Genomic DNA, 22,257 nt, shown 5'->3' on the forward strand with positions numbered 1-22,257 from the left:
GTGCCTCTCTCTGTAGGATGCCCTCCACTTACCATCAGCTGTCGTGGTTAATTCGCTTAACTGAGAACAGACAGCATTCCCATTAATTAGTCTGCAATTATCTCTCAGCTGCTTGTTCCTCCACTGGTTTGATTTGATGAGCACTCACACGCATGCACACGCACACGTACACAACCACGCCATGCTCCGACATCTGCCTCACTTTTTGCTCATGTCATGTCTTTTACCGAGTAGCATGTTAAAGCCGCGCTGAGGAACCCGTGTTTAATAACGGTAATTTACTATATATATATATCTCATGGCCCATCATAGAGTGGTAAACAACTTGTGTTTAGAATATGAGGGAGAAAATTTGAATTTGTTTTCTTGGCTTACACACAGATTTCCATTGGACTTTATTCAGCTATTGCTGTGGTGAGTAGTGTTGTTAGACTATTGGATCATTCATTTAAGTAGTTTATTGGGTGGCTCTCTTGCTCTATGGAGTATAAATACTTGACTTGAGCAGCGGCCTTGTCGAGTATACAAGACATTACCAACTGTTCCCACGTAGGGAATCATGTACAGAATCAAATTGCTGAGGCTAATCAGGTCTTAGGTGGAGGCGGCTGAAAACACACAGTCTGATGGCATCCTTAGCAGAGCACACCCACAGGCCTTTTCAATTGAACAATCCTCCGCGAAGGCCCACTTAAAATGGCATCTGTGACATCTAAGTTTAACCATTAGCCAATCTGTGCTGCAAGATATCTTGCATAAAGAGACATCCGAGTCCTGCCGCTTCTTGCTGATGAGCCGTTTTCCAGTAATTAAAGCTGCTGGGGATCTCGTCAGTTCAGCCGTGGAGGAAATGTGCAGAGGTGACAAAAAGCTGGAGTCTGGCCCTTGCTCCGAGCTTATGTAAAACAATCCTGCAGACTACAGACGTGTGAAGCACGACTGATAAAGCGGAGTTACCTGAGAATGTCGCCAGCTGCATGGAGCACCACACGGATTTGAAGTGTCTGTGATTGGAGGGGACTGGTCCCAGAGCAGCAGCAAGCTCATAGCTCGCTGCGCTTTAAGTCAATCAGCAAATCAATAGCTGACAGCTTGAGGTTGTTTATTTTCTCACTGTGACAAGGAGTATGAAGCACTTCTCTGCCTGAGCCCTGAATGTGTCACGCATGACAAGGCTGGACTTTTGAAACTTGACTTATCTAAAATGAAAAAAATCTGCCACTCAACCCAGTCGTTGTTTTTTATGCTTTTCTTCTGAGTCCATGTGTTGTTTTGGACGACTGGAATCTTGTTGACTTTTCATACCTAACGAAGCTTGAAACTGCAATATTACCGTTGCATTCTTTTGGAGAATAAATGAAATAAAATATGAATATAAAAAATCTCCTTTTTTAAATCACACAGCAAAAATGTTCATATCAGAGATTCTTATTCAAATTTTTGTAATTTAATAAGTCACAACTTTCCTTTGAAAAATCTGTCTTTTATTAAGGTCTGTGCTCACATTTCCCTCTACTCTGGGTTTGCAGCCTTCCCACACTGCTCTCCTTCAGAGTGTGTATCCATTCACATTAGTTAGTGTTGGCACCGAAGTTGCCGTTTATTTTATTAAAAGCTATCAAGTGAACTATTTTGTAATTGAGAAAATATATTGCAAATTCTCGTTAACACTTTATTCCCCAACTCTGCTGTGAGCTACTCAGAGCTACACATGTCTCACCCTGCAGCAGTGACTTCTTGAGATGTTTTGCTGCAGGATGGGAAACAATATGGGATGTTTCCCTTTTTACTGCACTTAAGTGACTGGTTTAGATGCAAAAAACAAGTCTGTCTGTCTCTGCACCTGTTTGTTGCTTTTTTGTGTGTTTAATTCAAAAAGAAAGGTGCTGTTAGTAGGGACTTGAGCAGCTGCAGTCTTTGTGTATCAGAGGAATAAAGTGGAGTACTTTCTGTATGATCACGCCCCGTTTGTTGTTGCTGGTATCTAGAGCGAGCAGCTGTTTTCTCCCCTGGCAATCTAATCAACAGAAATAGACGGTGCCTTTCCTCAGTGGACCGGAGGCCCTGTGGTGCGCAGAGGTCACAGCTACTTCTTTAAGAAACTACTCCTATAAACCAGTGCAGATGGTGGGATCTGTTTAGAAGAACAATTAGTCTTATTTTCATTCATCCAAAATAAATTTCGGCCGATATGAGCCTTTCGCACACATATTGGTAACGGCTTATGTTTGCCAATATATTCTGATATGTTAACTTTTCTTTACAGATCAACCAAGGCAGAAAATATGTGTATTTATGTTGAACAAAATATTATGTTTATTTAGGATAGATTGTATGTTTAAATGAAAAATATCTCATTAAAAAGCCTATTCTGTTTACATTTGGTAAGGACTTCTTAAAAAAATATTATCAATCGATCCGATTGGTTTCGCGAATTATTTTGCTCTCTATTATTGTTGTTGGCAAATCCATATTGGTTGGGCTCACATTTTTTTCATAACACTTGAATAATTTTCAAAAGCAACATTTTCAGTTTCCAGTAAGGCTGTGCCATATCATACCATTCACGACAATGGCATTAAATCTTTTTTTGTTTTTATAGCAACATACTTTTCTGTCTGTTCCTCTGTGTGTCTGTTCCTCTGTGCGTCTGTGCTTACAGTATTGACAGGTCCTTAGAGCTTAACTGTCCCCTTTCAAACAGGGGGGATTTCATTATTCTGAACAATGCCATGTTCTGTAGTTTCAATTGTCTGTAGAGCCTCGTTATGTTGGGTTAGTGGTTGAGCATTAAACCCCATTAGTTGCATGATTTCCTCCTAGTGTTCTGAAGTTTATTCTGCAAACCTCAAGCTCACAGGCATATCATTCAGTAACTGTATTGCTGCAGCTTGAGATCACCGCCAGAATGAAAAGGAGTCAGTTTGGGTGCTTGGCCGAGCCTCAGTCACAGCGTCAACAATTCCACAAACATTGTTCCTCCTCCACAGGAGCGCATGGAGATTGTCTTGGCAGGTCGTGGACACTCTTTATAGTCCTTGGAGTCTGACACACACGGCCACTCCTATGAGCCGACGCCTGACTGGTATTGATAAGGAAAGGTGGAATAATCCTGTTGCAACATGCTATCTGAGTACCAAGGTCCATGCCTGTCTTAATGTCGAGGTCTTACTGTGATATCAGCTTTAGTGCACATTCTTTTATGGGACTATTAGTGTGGTTAGTTGGTGATATTGGACCCTTGTGGGGATAATAGGCTGCTCCAGTCTGTGGTGAACAGACTGTGTCAAAAATAATTGTGGGGAATGGAAAGTCTGTTTCATTAGCTGTCCTCAATAGACATTTTCTGCTTGCTTATAGTTGTATAACCCGAGAATTGGAGTCATAAAAGAAAATGTTATCAGGGCTGGTTATTTATTCATTCTCCAACATGGGCAGTGCTTGAGCCTAACTGGTCCTTAACCCTCTGCAGGTCTGATGATCGTGAATGAAATGGAATTTATTTGTTTTAGAGAAGCTACAGACCTAATTTACCAAAGTGTAAAGATATATATTCTTAACTGTTGCCAATGGCAAAAACGCACACAGGCACAATCCAACCCGTGTCCTAGCTAGTAATGTAATTTAGCAAGTCTGAAAGTCGTTAAAGGAAAGGTAATCGTGTGTGTAATAAGATGTAGAGGAGGAAGGTATTAAGCAGTCAGCAAATTGGAGCCCTGATCACAGAAAGGACACAGCAGTTATGTCATTAAAGACATACCAGTGCTTCTCATGCTAGCCTTCTTATTATAGGCTTTCTCAAAGATTACCATTGATTAATTAATGTAAAGTTTACATTTACTGGAGCGGTGGCTCCGTGGTTAGCTGCTTCGTGTCACTGCTGGAATCCACCAGCCACATGGGGCCTCCTCTGTGTGGGTGTTTGCATGTTCTCCTCATGTCCGTGTGGGCTTCCCTCCACTGTCCCAACACATTTTAAGTGCTTTTAAGTGTTTGGTTATATAATACAAATAGTCAATCGATACCCTGTTTTTATAACAATATATGTTGTGTGTATATATTAGTCCTGTGACCTCTCCTTGATGTACGGTGCCTCTTTTGGTGCCTCTTGCCCAATGCATGCTTTCCTGCATCCAACCATTAGGCACACTCCAACATCGAATGGGTTCTTTCTCTAGCCATGGCCAACATTTTAACTCCTAAACTCTTTATTTGTTTGTTTTTGTGTAATCCTGCTTTCAATCAAGATCATGAACTATTCTCTTGAGAAAAGGTTACAAACCCAATATCCCAATGTAAAAAAATTTGAGAGTTAAAAAATCTAGCTCAAATACAGTCATGAGTTCTCCCAAAACTCAAGAGCATCTGCAAAAGTTTTTAAGTTAAGGTGGAAACAATAAAACTTTCATTTTTTCGGCCTGCCCATTTTCAAACTCAGTTAATCATATCTTGCCTGAGGTCTTAATAGCTCTGCTCCTAACTGTTTCATTTGTCACTGTAGCCTCTTAACTGTGCCGGTGAAGGTGAACGGTTTTGAAAACGTAATCTTCATGTCTGACCTTTGTGGCTTTAATTGCTGACGGCATAATGCTGACAGCGGGTTTGGGAAGTGTTTCGGTACAAATCTTATATTGTTAAGGTGTCTGTGATGAGACTCTCCCCTGTGAGCTAAACAAGTGCATATACTGGGGTCTAATACAAGGAGTTAATGTGGTGCACTGGTTGTTGTTCAGTGTGAACGGTCAAGGTACTCTGAGTGTTTATAATGGAAGAGTCACCCAATTTATCTCCATCTAATCTTTCCTTGGCCCTGGGAGGCAGGGAATATCTGAGTGCACACTAACTTTGAAGGTGAAAGTATTTTAGGCAATCCAGTCTACCGTGACCTGTGCCGTGCACCTGCCCACACACACACACACACACACACACACACACACACACACACACACACACACACACACACACACACACACACACACACACACACACACAATCACACACACACAATCACACACAAACACACACAATCACACACACACACACACACACACACACACACACACACACACACACAAACAAGCACAGAAAAGCTTACATCCGCACACATTAGATCCACAATATATTTCTCTCTTTTTCCTCTACCAAGTCAGTTTGTGATAACCAAACAGTGGTGTAGTAGATGGTTGAAAAAGCCTGCTGATCTTGGTAGAGGTGTGGAGCAGCAGCAGCAGGCTGGTCAGCTCTTTCATCAGCGATTGACTTGTGCAGCAGCAGGGGCCGCCTCACGTATTCCCCCCCAGCGAATGGCATGGAGGATTTCACATAATTTGCAGGGTCTTGGCACGGCTCCGACCACAAGGTGTGTTTGAATTGCTGCACAGAGGAAACTGGCCTGTTTTTAAAGGGGAATAGAAAATAAAACACAATCACCACTTTCATGCCTCATTATTTTAAGCCCCTTTCTGGCTCATAGGAATGTACTGTCTGTCCTATTGGTGGCTGTTAAGTGCCGTTTTCCATTTTGCACTGCGATATCCCGAACACTTTGTTTCCACTCTGACCCTAATGATGATGTGCTATAACCTGACGTGTGTGTGTGTGTGTTCTCCAGCAGGATCTACTGTCTGCTCCGCTCAGCCGTCAGATCGTCAGGAGAGCACATGGCCTACGATCAGCACCCCACTCCACACTCTTCACCCAGCCTCCCACGGCCCTGTCTCCACAGGTTGGTGTGACTGCGAGTGTGTATATCTGAGAGGATTTAGAAAATGATGGATTCATTTTTCAAATGTTTCATTTGTGCAATATTGAGTTCTTTGCCAAACGGCGTCAGAACTAGATCCATATTTATAAGCTCAGACGGCCTATGAATCCAGGGCTTCTTAATGTATAGCCAGCGGCGAGTGTCGGCTTCCTTCATCACCCAAATGCAGACTTAAAAGTCAACTTGTTTTAGATATATCAGATCGATACCAGCCTACTAACTATTGGCAGTCAGTGTAACCCTGCATAATTGTAGCTTGAAACTCCCAACTACTATTAGAATGTCAGAAGCAACTATTAGTTTCATTCCCTTGTGATCTTTTTAAAAGCTAAAAAATAAAACAGTGCTTAACCTCACATATAAATTTGAATATCTTCTGTTGGCAGCTTCAGTTGAGATGTGTTTGTCTACTGATATCCTCTAATAAAAACTGCTGTCATCCAATTCCCAATTGTCATCCCTCACTACTTCCTGTTTTGAACCAGAGTAATCTGTTGTTGTCTCTATTATTTTCAGTTTACCGGTGATTAACATGCAAGAGAATCCTTTGACGATTAGTTAGGTCACTGGACGGCAGCCGTTTGATGAAGCCAAATCTATTCAAATGTATTCCAACAGCCTCACTGTTCAAAAGCAACCTCTCCACCGGGGGTGTCGCGGCCTTGATTCGCTGTTGTTTACATGAAATGGTTTGTTTGCGCGGGCACATGAAGCCAGATCTACCACCGAACCGTCAAATATGGATTTGGAATTATGCGAATGAAGCGTATAATGTAAAACTGAAAAATAAGCTGTGCGAAAGAAAATGTATTAAGAGGAATGCCCCCAAGTACTTTCACCACAACACTATGGTGTGTGTGTGTGTGTGTGTGTGAAATAGAAACCTAATAGCTATGTGCGTACGCCAAAAACATTTACAAGTAGTGCCAGAGAGAGTTAACATTAGCTCAGTTGAGTTAGAGTCATGTAAGCTATCATAATATACTTAATCGACTGGCAGATGTTGCAAGCACTAGCTACACAGTCTGGTATTCAACGCCCTGAGCGTGAATTTGGTTGTCTGACAAAATAAAAGATGACTCTGGGTTATTGCGCATTGCCGGGCCCATTCGGGTGACATCAATTCCATATGAATTTCTTCCTAAGTTATTAATTTGATTGACTGTGGCCATCTGTTTTTGGATCCCGCCAGATTTGTCTCATTGTCTGTTTCTACATTTTTATACAGATTCTTGAAGGTCATGTAGTATTTGTTGTGATACGTAACAGAAGAACATCGTAATGCTGACAAATCGAACGTCGTCATAGAGCACACCTGGAATCTGCAGTCACATTCTTATTCCAAGATTTATGATGAATTGCATCCCTGCCCACACTGCTACGGACACCTTGCAACACTTTTGTGTGAGTGTGTATAAGGCTCTCGTCCACATACAAACAGAGTTTTAAGTCAGAGAGATGTAAGATTTTCCAAACACCTTTATTGTTATTGTTTCTGTGTTATCTCTATTATCTGCATGTTTGCATACATACAAATTTGCAGCTAAGTTTGCATCACTGCACCACACTACCGGTATTCACAGGCGTCTGCGTCTCCCAATATTACTTGGGCCTGAGCTCACCAAGCATGCTCACAATTTTCTCTTCTGGTATTTGATGTATTGTTTATCGATACATACTTTATCGCCACCTACTGGCATGATTGTTTGAGCGTCTGTAGTTATTGTGTTCTTGTGTTGAGAGGAGACATTTTGTAAGATGAGTGTTGTGTGGATGGAGATGCTCTTACTGCAGTAGTGTTGACAAGGACTGAATTTCACAGTAAATGTTCGGCCTGGAGTTGCAGTTGAAACGGTGAAGGAGATTTTTGATGTAACCCTAATCTTCATCAATCTTCACTGAAGATTGCTTTCTCAATGCTAAGGTATCGCTGTTAAACACTTCTGACAAAATTATGCAATTTAGGCTTAATATTTGATATATTTATATATTTTATTAATTTAGAAATTAGAGAAAATTTAAAATGAATTAAGAAAAGTAGCATAATTTTGTTCCAAAAGAACATATGACAGGTTGCATGAAAAAAGGTACACATTCATATCAGAGTCTAGTCACACACGTGTGAGTTTAGTCTCTTCCTACATGGTGGCTCTTGAGAGTCAGAACAAGACAGTCACACTGTTCTCAGCTCAAGGTGTCGTTTCAGTGTCCTTCCAGTGGAACATAACGTCCAGTCATAAGATCTGGCACAACGACTCGTCTTCGTCCTTCATCTCCGCCCCAACTTGATTCTTCCTCAGACATCAACTCTTTGCACTTGGTATTCCTGTGAGAAAGGTCCAGCTCGAATCCAATAAAGGAGACGCATTATGTTAAAACGATCAGCTCAAGGTTAAGTGTGTATATTTTTCACCCGGAAATGCGCTTGGCCCACCAACAAGCTTTCTGGGGATGAACATTTTATGACGAGAACAGGATAGTTGTTCCTTGAGTGCTTGCAATCCTCCTGCCGTGCATTAGCTCGTCTCCTCTTCTTTCTGTGTTCGTGTGTACTCTGTGGTTTACGTGCATGGGAGCAAGTGTGTGCTCAGTGCGCTTTGATTGTGTTAGTGCGCGTGCATTTATGTGTCATTGGGCTGCATGAAATGGAGAAGGCCAGGCGTATGTTTGCACAGGGTGGGGGTGGTGGTTGTACAGTGAAAAATGAGAAGAGGCTTCCCTCGGACTGTGTTTACATTTTACTTCAGCGGGCCGCTCTGAGAGGCAGTGAAGGGAGGGTTGGGGGAATGAGTGTAGAGGAAATATATATAAGACGGGCCATGGGTCGTCCTAGCAAGATCATGTTTACATGGGGGTGAAACAACGGAGCTGAGAGCCAGTCGATAGTCACGAGTGTCCCAGTCCCTGCCACGGATCGTCCGGAGGCAGAGCTGTTTGTTTAGAGGCCAAGGGAGGGGGGGGGGGGCGTGGGAGGCTCAGCAGGGTTTTTTCTGCCAGGGTTTGTTCTCCTCTCCCAGGTAGGCCGAGGAGCGTACTGTCACAACCACAGCACGGCGAGCGGTGACAGCGAACAGATATTTTGGAAGATTTCACATGAGGTTGCCGAGACTTGTCGCCTCTAAATGTGCCACGCTGCGATATGTGACACTTATACACTTTTCATCTCATTGACATCTCCCTCCCTCACGTCTGCATTGCTGCAGTACAAGCACTTGTCTCCTACTTAGCTAAGCCAGCACTCCCTCCCTTTCTCCCCTCCTCCCTCTGTTGTTCCTTGGCATCCATCAGTTTAGCTGCAGCTTCCCACAAGGCCTGATGGGTCATGGCTACACACACACACACACACACACACACACACACACACACACACACACACACACACACACACACACACACACACACACACACACACACACACACACACACTCATAACACAGAGGGCAAACACACACACACACACACCAGCACCCTTCTCAGCAGCACTGTTCATGCATGGACCTCTCGACCCATCTGCGCCTCAGCTTCTACAGATGGGAGCCGTGGAGATGCAGAGAAGTTGTCAAATGTCATGCTGACGGATGAAGAGAGAAATCTAAATGGGGGGGTAACAAGATGCTGGCTCCTCATTGGAAATTCATGCAGTTTAAACTGCGGGGTACCCTGGTGGATGGACTGAAGATAACATTGACAGAATTAAATGAGGAAAAATTGTCATGGGAGTTGGTAAAGATTTATTATCAAAGAAGGGGCAGGGAAGGTGGTTTCAACTGCAGTCTGCAGTAAGTAGACTGAAGCAAGTCTCCCTTGACAGGCACTTTGAACCTGTTCCCTTTCTCATGTCTTCAGAAAGCCTGTCCATGTCAAGATGATCTCTCCCTCTTCCTGAGAAAGAATCCTCCCTGACATGTAACGTTTCTCTTAAAGAGCAGACACAGATAAGTAAAGAAAGAACAATGTTAGCTTTCCAGTGTTTATTGCTCCCTTCTCCATCGCTGTTGAGTGATTTTTGTCAGTAATCTACGCTCTCCCGGCACACATTGTTTAATCTTTGGCAGGTGGATGTAGTTCAAGAGCAGAGTCAGCCGCTTTGTGCAAACAGCTCAGTGCACAGGCGAGGAGGTGAGGAGTTTTAAGATGGCTAATCTCTCAAAAGAATAGCTGCTGTTTTCTCCAGGAAGACGGCCATGGAAACTCTATTTAAATGCCCAAGCAGAATTAACAAACACCATTTACCCCTCGAACGGTTTTGTTCTAATGTAAACGTTTCCTGCAGAGTGCCTCTATCTCTCCCTCTCTCTCTCTCTCTTTCTGCACGTTTCCATCGCTTCTTTTCCTTTTATGGAGTCAAGTCAGCAAGAGTTTGTGCCCTGTCTTCCATCTACACTGATTGACTGTAAACAGTGTGGGAGAGAACCTGTCTTGTTTGTAATGTGGCCACAAAGTTCAGAGATGCTCTTAACCGAAAACATAAAGGCTTTAGTCAAGCATAAAAACACCCTGTGTTTTATATATCCACTCCGAGCAAATCAGCAGCTATTCTTCTTTTAATAGTGCTATGTAACATCCTGTCTTTTCACTCTTTTCATTCTCTGAAACAAGGTTTTCAAGTTTTAAGAGGTTTCCAAACTGAGGCACTACTCCCTTGGGAGTAGAAGAGGAGGCACAGATAGTGTGTGACATTAATTGCCACAATTTGAGTCAAACGTCGCACTTCTTCTCTGAGTCACAACTCTGCAAATTCGGCTCAAACAGGCAGAAGATCGTATATTTAGATTTAGTGTGTCATACACTTGTTGAAACAACATTATCTACAATGTCAGTTGCGAATAAACCTCTTTAAATCAAGCTCGGAAACTGTAGTAACCAAAGTCTCTTCTTATAACCCCAGAACTTGCCTTAGAATAATAACATTTGTACTTTTTTTTTTTTTTTTTTTTTTTTTAAACAAATCTAGTTGTAGTTATGATTTATATTTATAGGAACATTGCAAAGAGAACAATAATATGGCCCTTTATCAAACCTGAAAGAAATTCTTGTGCCAGGTCTTGCCAATGTTTAAACAACAAAGATTATACTAGTATATAAAAGAGTAAGTAAATAAGTGCAAAAATATCAAGTGTAATAATGCGAAAGAGAGGACCAGTGTTTGAATATGTAACGATAAAAGTGACTATTAGCAGTAGGAAGTATTCAAGTCACCAAAACAGAGATATAACGTGCAGATATTCAAAGAATCATGTAAAAAGGAGCGTCTGAGAAACAAAGAGGTCACAACTTACTTCGCTACTTCATGCCCACTCTTGCTTTGTGCTTATCATTAGGTTTGGTGGTGATTGATGTTTGTGGAGAGTGAATAATTTGACGAAAAGATGTTAAGCAAAGCTACAATTTAAAAAGAGATAAGCTTGTATTGTTAAAGGTATTATGCCTCATCGAGGGAGCTCACAATGTTCTCCTCTGGTATTTGTCTGATCGTTGATATACAGTTTATAACCTCCCACTAGCCCAGCACGCTTGTTGGAGCATTTGTAGTCGTTTTGTGTTCTCGCCTGGAAGGAGATTTCTATAAAAACAAAGGGGAAAATATCTGATCACAAGTCCTTTCTCACACCTCAGCTGTACCTGTTGAAGGGAACACTGAACCTGAGTGATTATTATTATAACCATGTCACAGCAAACACACCCTCGGACATCTGACATGCGAGTTGCGACACAGCTCGTATATCTCTTGCTTAACCTCAGGCAGGTTTTCACTGGAAATTGAGACCGGCCTGAAATCACATTTACGTAATTAACATTTAAAGGTTGCGTAACCGCTTCTCTATTTGAATGAGCGATGTGTAAAAAGAACCCTGTGTGTACAGTTTACGTCAATGGCTCACGCAAGCAGGGACTAATAATCAGAGCGGATAAAAGCTGGACGGAGCTGATTGTTTCATGCTTCTTTGAACCTTTTAGTTTTCTTTATCTTTCATGGGTGGAAGTAAGACAGAAGACGAGGAGGAATAATGAGGAAACACACAGATTACACACTTCTACAACCGGTTTTCTAACTCTTTGTTAACAATATCACACAACTGGAGTTAACAGAATTTTTTTTCTCCCTCCACAAACATCAATCACCTTGTTGTACCTCAACGTCTAAAACCACAAACAAAACTTTTTTTGGTTTCATTAACTCGGCTTTTAATTATGATGCCATTGTCTGTTTTGATCGCTACGTCTGATTTCAAGTGTCATTTGTCTGCTGATGTGGGGAGAACAATCCTCCTGGGTTTCAGTGAAGTGATGCAGAGTAACAAAGAAATCCTTTAGTTTGTTTCCTCATAATCCGACCGGTTAGTCCTTCATGACACACAGAGCACGATCGGCTTAGGCTTAGTAAAGCTCGAAACTACCTGTGAGGCTCAGATAGCATCTCTGTGTCTAATTACATTATTGATCTGTTTGTGTGTGTCTAGTGTCAGCCTTCTCAGATTTTGATTAAATGAAATATCGGTGAAAGGAGATCTGGATTTGATATTGGATTCCAATGTTGCTTAGATGTTGAATGTGTTGGGAGGCAGAAGGCAAATAAAAGCATGTGTACGGACAAACTGACCGAAATTAAGTCCAACCACAAGATGTGTTTTTTTGTCCGGATCAAATTACAGTAATTTGTATCATTTTTGGATTTTTCAATCCATCAGACCAATGGCAGGAAGTTCCTAGTAACGTTCCTTTACTAAACAAACTCAGTGCTTTGCTTTTCCTGATCAAATAATAAATATAAAAAATGCAGATTTAGTTTTCAGGACATTAACTGACAGTTTCTGCCCCTCGGTTTCCTGTCTGATCAAACCCATTGATTATGTTTACACCTTAAACCAGAGGTCTTCAACAGGGGGTCCGCAACCCCTAGGGGTCCGCGGAGGTACTGCAGGGGGGTCGCGAAATGTTTGGTTGATTACACAATTGTTTAAATATTTTTTATAATTTTTGATTTATTTTCAAACTATTTTTTTTCCCACAAATTTAAATGTGTTTAAATACACATTAACATGCATCGGACATATTGTGAGGCTGATATGACCCTCTGCCTGACAACCTCCATCCTTCCAAGGTTAGATAAGTTGTGTGGTACCCATCAGGGTCCGACATCTCACTAATGTGGGAGTATGTGTGGCATCCATAGATGGCTTGAGGATTCACTCTCTCTTCTACATGTATGTTTCAAATTAAAACATGAATCTGTGAATTACTTTAATAGCTCAGTTTTGTATGCAAGAGTTATGTTTCTAAATGGCAGTGGCATGGCCATCCTGTACCGTGCAAATGTTTAAATTAAAAACATGAATATATGAACCTGTGTAATATTTCAATAGCTTAGTATTGAATGCACAATAACAGGGTAGCTATGCTTATATATGGCACTAGGCCCAGTTTAATATAAAACACAATTGTATACAATATATTGTATTTTATTGTATTCAAATGTACCGGCTGCTATGACGACTTAATTTCCCCTCGGGGATGAATAAAGTAATCTATCTATCTATCTATCTATCTATCTATATATAGTAGGGGTTCCCTGCTCCATCTCTCCACCGGTTTGGGGGTCCTTGGCCTGAAAAACATTGAAGACCCCTGCCTTAAACCATGATTTGAGTGTAACCAGCCATAAGTTTAGCAACTCATCATAACTTTGTAAAAGTTATAGTCTGAAAAGAACAAATTTAAAATGAATGATCAACTGCATCTGGTGGATTGACTTTAAAGTCCTCACTCAGGTCCTCTTACACTTGTTGTTGAGTCTTGCTTGTTTGTCTGTACAGTTTGTGCTGAAATTCAGGACTACGCAGCTTTTAGTTTGCAGATAAAACTGACATTGACAGTAGATTCAACATTAACAGTATCAATATACTGTTGAATAATCGACAATTATTTGTATCAGTAATGGTTTTTTTGCTCTTAATGACGGATCAAGAAAATCAAGAGCTTAATTTTAATTATTAACAAGATGGTCATTCATTAATATAACCGTCCTTGTCAACCGTCTGACCTTCTTAAGTCCATATATCATTTATTGGAGCACAGGGATGATGTTCAAGGCTTATGATTTCTGATTAGTGCAACTAATTACTATAAATACACTTGTAGCGCTAATGGCATCTATGCAGTATAGTCTATCAGATGTATATTTGCATCATTTATTTTTATTTCACCTTGTAAACGAATAACGTATTCCACATTCAGCTGTGTTATTTCCCTTTTACTTTGTGAAGGTCTTGTTATTGTCTTCAAGGACAAGCTGTAAAAATAAAATGTATATCAGTAAATAGCTTTTTGAAGAAAATGCATCAATCAAAACACTTCGTTCCAATTAACATTCGCGGTCAAGCCGGCGCCGTGCTGTGTCTGGCAGCTTGTCAGAGGTGACGCCGTGAGGAGCTGCTTTCAGACAGACGCCTCGTTTGTAGCATGTCACCCTTTGAATAAATCATCACTCATGTTATTCAGAATTCTTGCAAAACAGAACATGATGTCTTCTGTTTCAAGGTAACTTAACCACTTGAATAATCTTGGTAGCAAAACCACGGGAAGAAGGCAGAGCTGCAGTGGTTAGTCTGCTGTGGGAGGAGATGTGATGGAGAGACCTGGGTGCCTTTGCCTGAGCTCATGTGCCAAAATCTGAGCTGATGGGGAGAGGGAAACAATGGCAGCGGGGTGTCGCGCCGTGGAGGAGGCCCTCGAGAAAGATGGGAGAGTCAAATCACATTCACATTGGGACGGAAGAAGAATGGCGGCACAATGAAGATGAGGATTAAGATATTTTGAAAGGGGTCACAAGGACAAAGAGATATGAAGACGAGTCATTGTCGGAGTATTACGGAGGCGGACTGGCTCTCTTTAGTTTTGGGTCATGGTGTCATTTAGGGGAGAAGAAAGGGCAGAGATGAGAGGAGGAGCAGGAGGCGAGATTAGAGGACGGGCACGTTCTTTAACAAAGTCATCATCAGCCATTCAGCCTGATCCAATATTAATATCAGCTGACTTTGTGTGGTCTGCGGGTCAGGGCGGTGGGTGTCATGACTCCCAGACTTGGTGGAGCAGGGAGCTTCACATAACAGGGCGGGTGCGAGATTCCTCCCAGAACCCTTTGCGATCTGAAGGCTGGGCTGTCTGCTCATCTGACTGCAGTGACTTCCATTCCCCCGGCCCTGCAGTTTGGCACAATGACAGACGTTCACAGACTCTGCCCTTGTTCCTGCAGACTGAGTGAGAGCGAGCTTCTCCTCACCCGGCCCCCCCGGCACAGGATCTGTGAAATTTCGACGCCTGTTGTGACTGGCAAGGACGGAAGCTTTTGCTGTTATCAACAATCTGACAAACAGGACCCGAGACCGGCTGTCACTCTTATACAGTACCCTACACTGAAAGGCAGCATTGTCTTATTTTAACACTGACATGATTCTATTTTAATGAGAGCTGTGGAGACGGTTGTAGCTTTGCCAAACTGAGGTTTTAGCCTTGGTCCACAATTGACTTCATCTGTGCATCCTCATTTAATACGAGATGAAAGGTGCAACTTGCCTGCAGGACAATTTGGTGAACTCTAAAAACTAGCACAGCTGGCAATGTGCTTCCATAACTCATTCATAACTCCTCTTATTGTTAATTCAAGCCATCCCCTCTGTCTCAAAACTGTGTAGAAATGATGTCTCCTTTATTGATGCTGTTGGTATTAAAGTGGAAGGTCAGCACGTCTCATTAAGTTATGTTAGCTTTTTCTCCAGCCTTCAGTTCCGTCTCCGGCAGTTTCCTGTGGTCCAAGGTGTTCATACACATTTCTTGTGAAAAGTTTGATACAAAACATTAATTTCATTTTTTGAGTGACTGGGTTAGGGGTGCTCTCACTGCACATGACCACGGTCTCTAGCCGTAGAGGCATAAAACTGCCGTAGCGGAGACGATATCCACGAGCCAGCCAGCGAGTCACTGCAAAAGTCGGCTTCTGGCAGTTGTCAGTGCTGGTTCATTTGTTTTGGGGGCGTAGCTTTGATGAGAGGGCCGATGGGAGGGGGTTAGATGTATTAGTTTAATACGTTTTTCATTGTGTTGTCTGCTCTTGCTTGCTTACCCAGGATTACCAACTTTAGTTATAAGAAAATAGTCCTGCCCACTATAATCACTTGAACTCCCTTAACAAATTTACACACGCACATACACACACACACTATAAAAGGCTGAGGACCAAAATGAAATGTCATGGAGAGTGTGTTTGGTTCCTTGGTCTTCTACAGTTTTTGATTCTACTTACCTATGACTAATATTTGTATGAATACTAAGAAGATTTGTGATATTACCCCCTTAATGTTTAAAAAAAAATTATGAACAAATTGTGTCTTCTTGTTTTACCACACTGTCACTGAGTGCAGATTTCCTCTGTCATTAGTCAGTAGAACTGGGACAATGCACTGATATTTCCTTACATGTGCATGTCTTTTACTTATATAGAGCATTTCATAAAGAAGAAGCATATGTTACAGTGTGCATAGTTCCCAACAATGTAGTATTAGCAACATTTTTTTTAGTTTTTGCTGTTAGAATTGTCTTACTGTGATTTATGTTCAACTCTATTTCGGCTACTTCCCGAAGGATAGACGGAAAAATACAAATTCAATTATTTGTGTATGGATGGATGGCTTTGTCTGGAGTTTCTGTCAGAATGCGAAATTGAAGTCCTAAGTCAAGGTACTCTACACGGCGAGGCACCATAAATATAGGTTTTACTACGTCGGAGTGACACAGATCTGTGAGTATTGATTTAATGTTGCTGTGAAGGAACATTTATACTGCTGTGCCCTTAAAAAGTAAAAACATTTCTCTAGTTTTCACTCCTTTTTTTCAAACTAACAGCTGCCCTTTCAGCTCCATTCATTTTTCTTTCCCCTCATCTTTCATGTACACAGAAATTGCATACCTGCTCAGAAACCACCGCTAGGCACACAGTGTTGGTTCCCATGCTTTGGTTTTGCTCTCCCATTGAAACACCTTGGTGTCAGGTCAAAGGAGCAGCTGGTTGCTGTAGGGGAGGCATATGGCGGTCTACACCCTCACTGGGAAGGGAAAGTGACTGTGGTGCTCAGTGGCGACCGGAAACGACTAAGTTGAGGCGATGACTAGTCATGCATAAAGATTTTTGAAAGTCTATACACTTTTTTTTAAATGCTTTTTTTTTAAATCCTCATCATCTGAGGCTATAAATCAACCGACTCACTACAGATGCCCACATGACGACAAGGTGTGTGTTGCAATGTTCTGTACGAGTCGGTTGTGGTGCCGCAGTCTCCCTTCAGCAGCGTCTGCTTCAGTGTGTGTCTGAGTCACATTAATTCGCCCAGTTCGAGCTCTGACATGTCTTCATGCCATATGTCTACGGGGACCGCTGCAAAGTCAAACTCAGACAGACCTGCTGAAACAGCCAAGAGGGCAAAGTGTTGTTGATTGGGTTTACCAGAGTTTCAAGTCCTCTCCACTGACCATCCACTCATAAGGCTGGACGGCTAATGCTGCACATTGAAAGCTCACCACTGAGCTCATGAGAACAAAGCACCAATATTCTCGGTATATGGTGCAGTAGACATTGCAGTAGAGCACAGGATTTTGGGGAGTGTATTAACCCATATTGATATTGGAGTGTAAAAAATGTATGACACAGATGTATTGTCATATATTAATATAGATATATTTATATTTGCCATTACACATAATAAATGGCAATAATTCCTGAGATCTCGTTATCAAACCTTTTTAAATGTAAATAAGTATTTATTTATTTTTACAATTTAAATACAAAAATGTTAACATAAATTAAAGTGTTTCTTCTCATATTATTGCGGCATATAGAAAATTATAAACACAGACACCGCTACATTTTTGAAAGCCTTATTTTCGGTGACATTATCTGAATGTATCAGTCGTGTAACTTAATAGTCCGAGTCATATTGAAAGCATGAGGGGGCGGCAGAGGAAAGACATCTTGATGAGAGGGAGAACTCTGTCAAAGTTTCTCACAGGGAGCATTCCCAGGCTCGGGTCCATAAATAACAGCTGCTGCTTCATAGACTGTGAGACACTGATCGCTGCTCAGAATGTCACCATACACGCTCTCAGAGATTCAAACATCCATGGTCAGCTCTGCATCAGGGGAACATTAAGTAAAACATGCTGCTTTTTGACCATTTAAGGCAGCAGCTGTCATATTAACTAACAAGTTGTAGGTTATTACAGCTGCCTCAAATGGTTCTCAGTACGATGTGAGTATGTTAAAGTTTTTCTATGAAAAGAGTCGCCTACAAATTACCTTTGAATGTAAATCCAGGCCGATCCAGATATTTATCAATTTCCCGTATGCCCTCTCATCCATCCTGACCAGGTGGACAGTTTTAATACCTCCAGGTCAAAGCATTGTGTTGCCAGGGGTCTGACCTATTACTCAAACAATACTGCAAATTCCACTCTACCTCATTGCTCACTAAAAGCTTGGAGGTGGGGACAAAAGAATAGCAGCTCCCCAATCAGGATTAATAGTCATCTAGCTGCCTTGAATTTCAAATTTGACATTTTCACTATCGAGTTTTACTGCATGTTTTGTCTCAGCTGACAGTTAATTAGGGAATTTCTCAGGCGAACTATCCCCGAGAAAATCTCTGCGCCTCTTGTAGCTTTCGGATTCTCAAAACTTGAGAATAGCTGGAAGGTGAATGTGGTCGATTGGGAATTGTAGAAGTCTTTATAAAAAGTTTTTTACAGTAAATTTAAAGGATGTAGAATTGTAAATTTAAATGTATGGAAGTTAACAGCAATCTATTGAATATGTCTCAAATTTGCTACCAAGCCTACGACAAATGCAAATTTTTTGTTTAATTTTGATTAACCATAGTAGTTATAAGAGTCACTCACAAGGCACAAACTTTATATATTTGCCCCATTGATTTTATTTAAAGAGAGACAAGGTATCTTCACTTCCTCACACTATACAGAAATACAGCTGAAGTATCCTGCACTGGAACACTGGTATCTTGCACCAATGCTGTCCTTTGGAGAGTCCGTGCTGGCGACACGCATACTCAACAAACCAGGAGTCAGTCTTAGCTGTCAACCATGAGGTTTCACCCTATTTATGTATCATCATATAACCAATTATATCCAACCTTGAACATGGGAACAGAACAAGAACACCTTAAAATGACAGAAATGTCCATGTCCCATCCACTAACACGGAGGAGGTGGGTTTAATGACATATACCGCAGACAGCAATGAGGTGATCGAGCCTCGTTGGCTTCCCCTTTGACGAGCTGTCATGTTGTCCATCTTTATGTACAGTCTACTTGTCTCTTTCCTGGAACTTAACAGGGGTTCAGATTTTGGAAGCAAGGCAAGAGATGAAGCAGGAAAGGGAGAAAGTAGAGCATCTTGTGCCCTTCAGCGTCACAGATGAGATAAATTGGTGATGACCTTGTACTGATGCATTTGCTCTGAACACAATGTTTTTTCTGTGTGGGTTTTGATAAAAATGATCATGGACTTTGAATCCTCGAGGGATTGTTTTGGCCCCAAGAATCCTTCGAAAAAAGGACCATTTATTTCTGACACCAAGGGGAAAACAAACCTTGGAAGAATGTTGTCTTTTCTCAGTTGCCAAAAGCAGATTCAGCAGGACAAGAGGCAAAGTGGTCACAGAGGGACACTGCACCGATTTAGACGGAATGAATGTGAGATACTATAATTAATGCTTCCAATAACAGTGGGAAGTGCTGGTGCAAAATGTAGCTGTGCTCCCTTGCAAATTGGATAACTTTAATGTTGGGAAGTAGACGGACAGCAAGTCTCTCCATGTTCTGCTGCAGGTGGTCGGAATAGCAAGAAAGGGAGGATAATCAGCATTGAACAGTGCTTATTCAGCAGTATTGATTGGTGTGTAATATGTGTGATGTGAGGGCGCTGCAGGCCTCTACCCTTAGATCAAGGCTGATGTGTTGGCGGTGTGTGTGTGAGGCTGGATTTCCAGGCATTCCTTCAGGGGATGAAACAATAATTCAGGGCAGGAATTTGACTCTGTCCCAGGTCACCATGTTCATGCAAACCACCAGGCCGCTATTTCTTCAGGCTAACCCTATTTAGTTATATAAGGTACCAGGCTAATTAAAAAATGTCACCACTATTTTCATCTGGTGTGAAAGATATCCCAAAATACAGGACTACCCCCACAGTATAACTGTTTAACTGTATAAAGACTTTTCAAAGTACACCATGGATGGACCCTCAAAAACTCACTAGTAATACACCAATTAGAGAACACGTAAACAGTTAGCTTACACACATAAAGAACGTGATACAGCCAGCGTTAGCTCACATGTTCAAATGATTATATTCAAGCGTCCAGCTTATTACAATCGATTTCGGCGTGCATCCTGTCCAAAATGTTATTGCGCCGAAGCAGGCGGACCATTGGTATTTGCATAGTTTGTTTTATTTCAGGATCCCTCAGAAGCACATGGGTGTGCCTCTAGTCTACAGTCACAATGACGTCCCATCTCAGGCATGGATTCTGTGTTCCGTCAACTCAATCGCTGGCCAACGAGCTGTTCACCAATGCATGTCTTAGATGTACTGTATGTCTCTGAATGTCAGCAGGGTCTCAATAACTTTCAAAAGACTGAAAAAAAACGATAAGGTTAGAGGAAGTTAAGATGAGAAGGATACCGAAAAAATTACAGCCATAAAAGAACTTTCATCCAGTCTCCTAGAGTTGAGGGAAAGAGTATCGCGTGACCTGCACTGAAATTAACACTGACACAAGCAGTGAGTGCCATCTGCTGTATGAGCTGTATGTTCCTGCACAGTGACCCCACACACACATACTGTACATACACTACACCACTCTGATCTCAAATGTGACCCAGAGCAGTGGGGCAATGCAGATTCTGCTCCTCGGCTGGATTTGAATCCTTGGAGGAGCAGAGCTGTGAAGCACGGTGGCTGTCTTGTAAACTCAGGCGTGAAAGCCTGCACTGCTGTTTAATAATGCATCAGGTTCCAGTGTCGCTGGGTCCAAGGGAGGGGTGGGGGTTGGCGGTGTCAGGGGTGATGAGGGTATGCGGGCTCAAACCTGCCCTCCTGAAGTAGCCTTCGTGTAATGGGATTCAGTCTTATCCCATGGATTAAGCGAGACATGAGCCAGCATTAATAAATCCACGCATGACCATAGTCTGAAAGGCAATTCACTGAAATGGAATGAAAGATGAAGCCGGAAGTATTCATATCTCGATGTAACCGGTGTAGGGGTTCTGCATGATGTTTGAAATTGCCTGATCAGGGGAAGGTTGTTTTCACTATCAACTCTGCATTGCAGTGGAGAGATCAGATTGGTGTGGGCTTTCGTGGGGTGCACTGTGCTCTGTCACGGCTTCCCCCTCAGTATGTGTCTGTGAGCAGAGATTACTTAATACTGTGGTGCTGAAGAATGTGACTGCAGATGTCATATCTTTTAATGGCTTTTACCAAGCGAGGAACACAGTCGAAAGAAATGGCAGCATTCTCTCTTTTGTTACATAAGCTTGTTGGGGCTGAGGCAGAAGAAATGACAGAGTGATTACTGTCACACTGTACTTAAGTCCACTTTCTTCTCTAGCAATTGCTGAGTGCCCACCTTATCTAGGCGAATTTCTGCTTTTTTGTCTGTATTAATGCAGGGGACAGACAGTGTGGGTGTGTCGGTGCCGGGGGTTGGGAGTGCCTCGCTCGGAACGCTTGCTACTGTGCTTTTCAACTTATTAACCCCACGGCGGGGAAGTGTGGGCTGCAGGAGGCTGAGTGGAGGGGAGAGAGAGAGAGAGAGAGAGAGAGAGAGAGAGAGAGAGAGAGAGAGAGAGAGAGAGAGAGAGAGAGAGAGAGAGAGAGAGAGAGAGAGAGAGAGAGAGAGAGAGAGAGAGAGAGAGAGAGAGAGAGAGAGAGAGAGAGAGAGAGAGAGAGAGAGAGAGAGAGAGAGAGAGAGAGAGAGAGAGAGAGAGAGAGAGAGAGAGAGAGAGAGAGAGAGAGAGAGAGAGAGACATCAGCTCCACTACACTGACACAATATGCCCTTTACATAGCAGCTGCATCAGTAATAAGATGTGAGCCAGAAGGTTTTGGTCCCATTTGCTGTGCTTTACCTTCAGTGTGAGGGAATTCAGGCTTTTACAGTAGTAGTACAGTTTTCGATAAATCAGTCGACAGAAAAAGAATAAACAATTCGATAATCAGTTAATTGGCATTCATCTTCGTGTCAGAATTGTTGAATATTGTGAGAAATAATACATAAAACAATAGATCGGTCTTTGAGTAACACATGCAAATATCCTGCCAATAGAGCTTAAAGCTGTAAATAAAAATCGAGAGGGTCAGCCAATACCAATGTTGTAATTGTTTTTCCCTCTAAAATCAGTATCCGCATCAGCCCTGAAACAACA

The 22,257-nt window shown here is 42.0% G+C and overlaps 1 protein-coding gene across 1 annotated transcript in view; it reads left to right on the plus strand.

The window, feature by feature from the left end:
- Positions 1 to 22,257, plus strand: part of mcu (mitochondrial calcium uniporter) — a 57,123-nt gene that overhangs the window by 18,599 nt on the left and 16,267 nt on the right. The window contains exon 2 of the mRNA XM_053436038.1: positions 5,612 to 5,725. Within this exon, the coding sequence (XP_053292013.1) occupies positions 5,612 to 5,725 (114 nt within the window). The remainder of the gene's footprint in view (positions 1 to 5,611; positions 5,726 to 22,257) is intronic.

The sequence above is a fragment of the Pleuronectes platessa genome, chromosome 12 (genome assembly GCF_947347685.1).
Source record: "Pleuronectes platessa chromosome 12, fPlePla1.1, whole genome shotgun sequence".
Lineage (NCBI taxonomy): Eukaryota > Metazoa > Chordata > Actinopteri > Pleuronectiformes > Pleuronectidae > Pleuronectes > Pleuronectes platessa.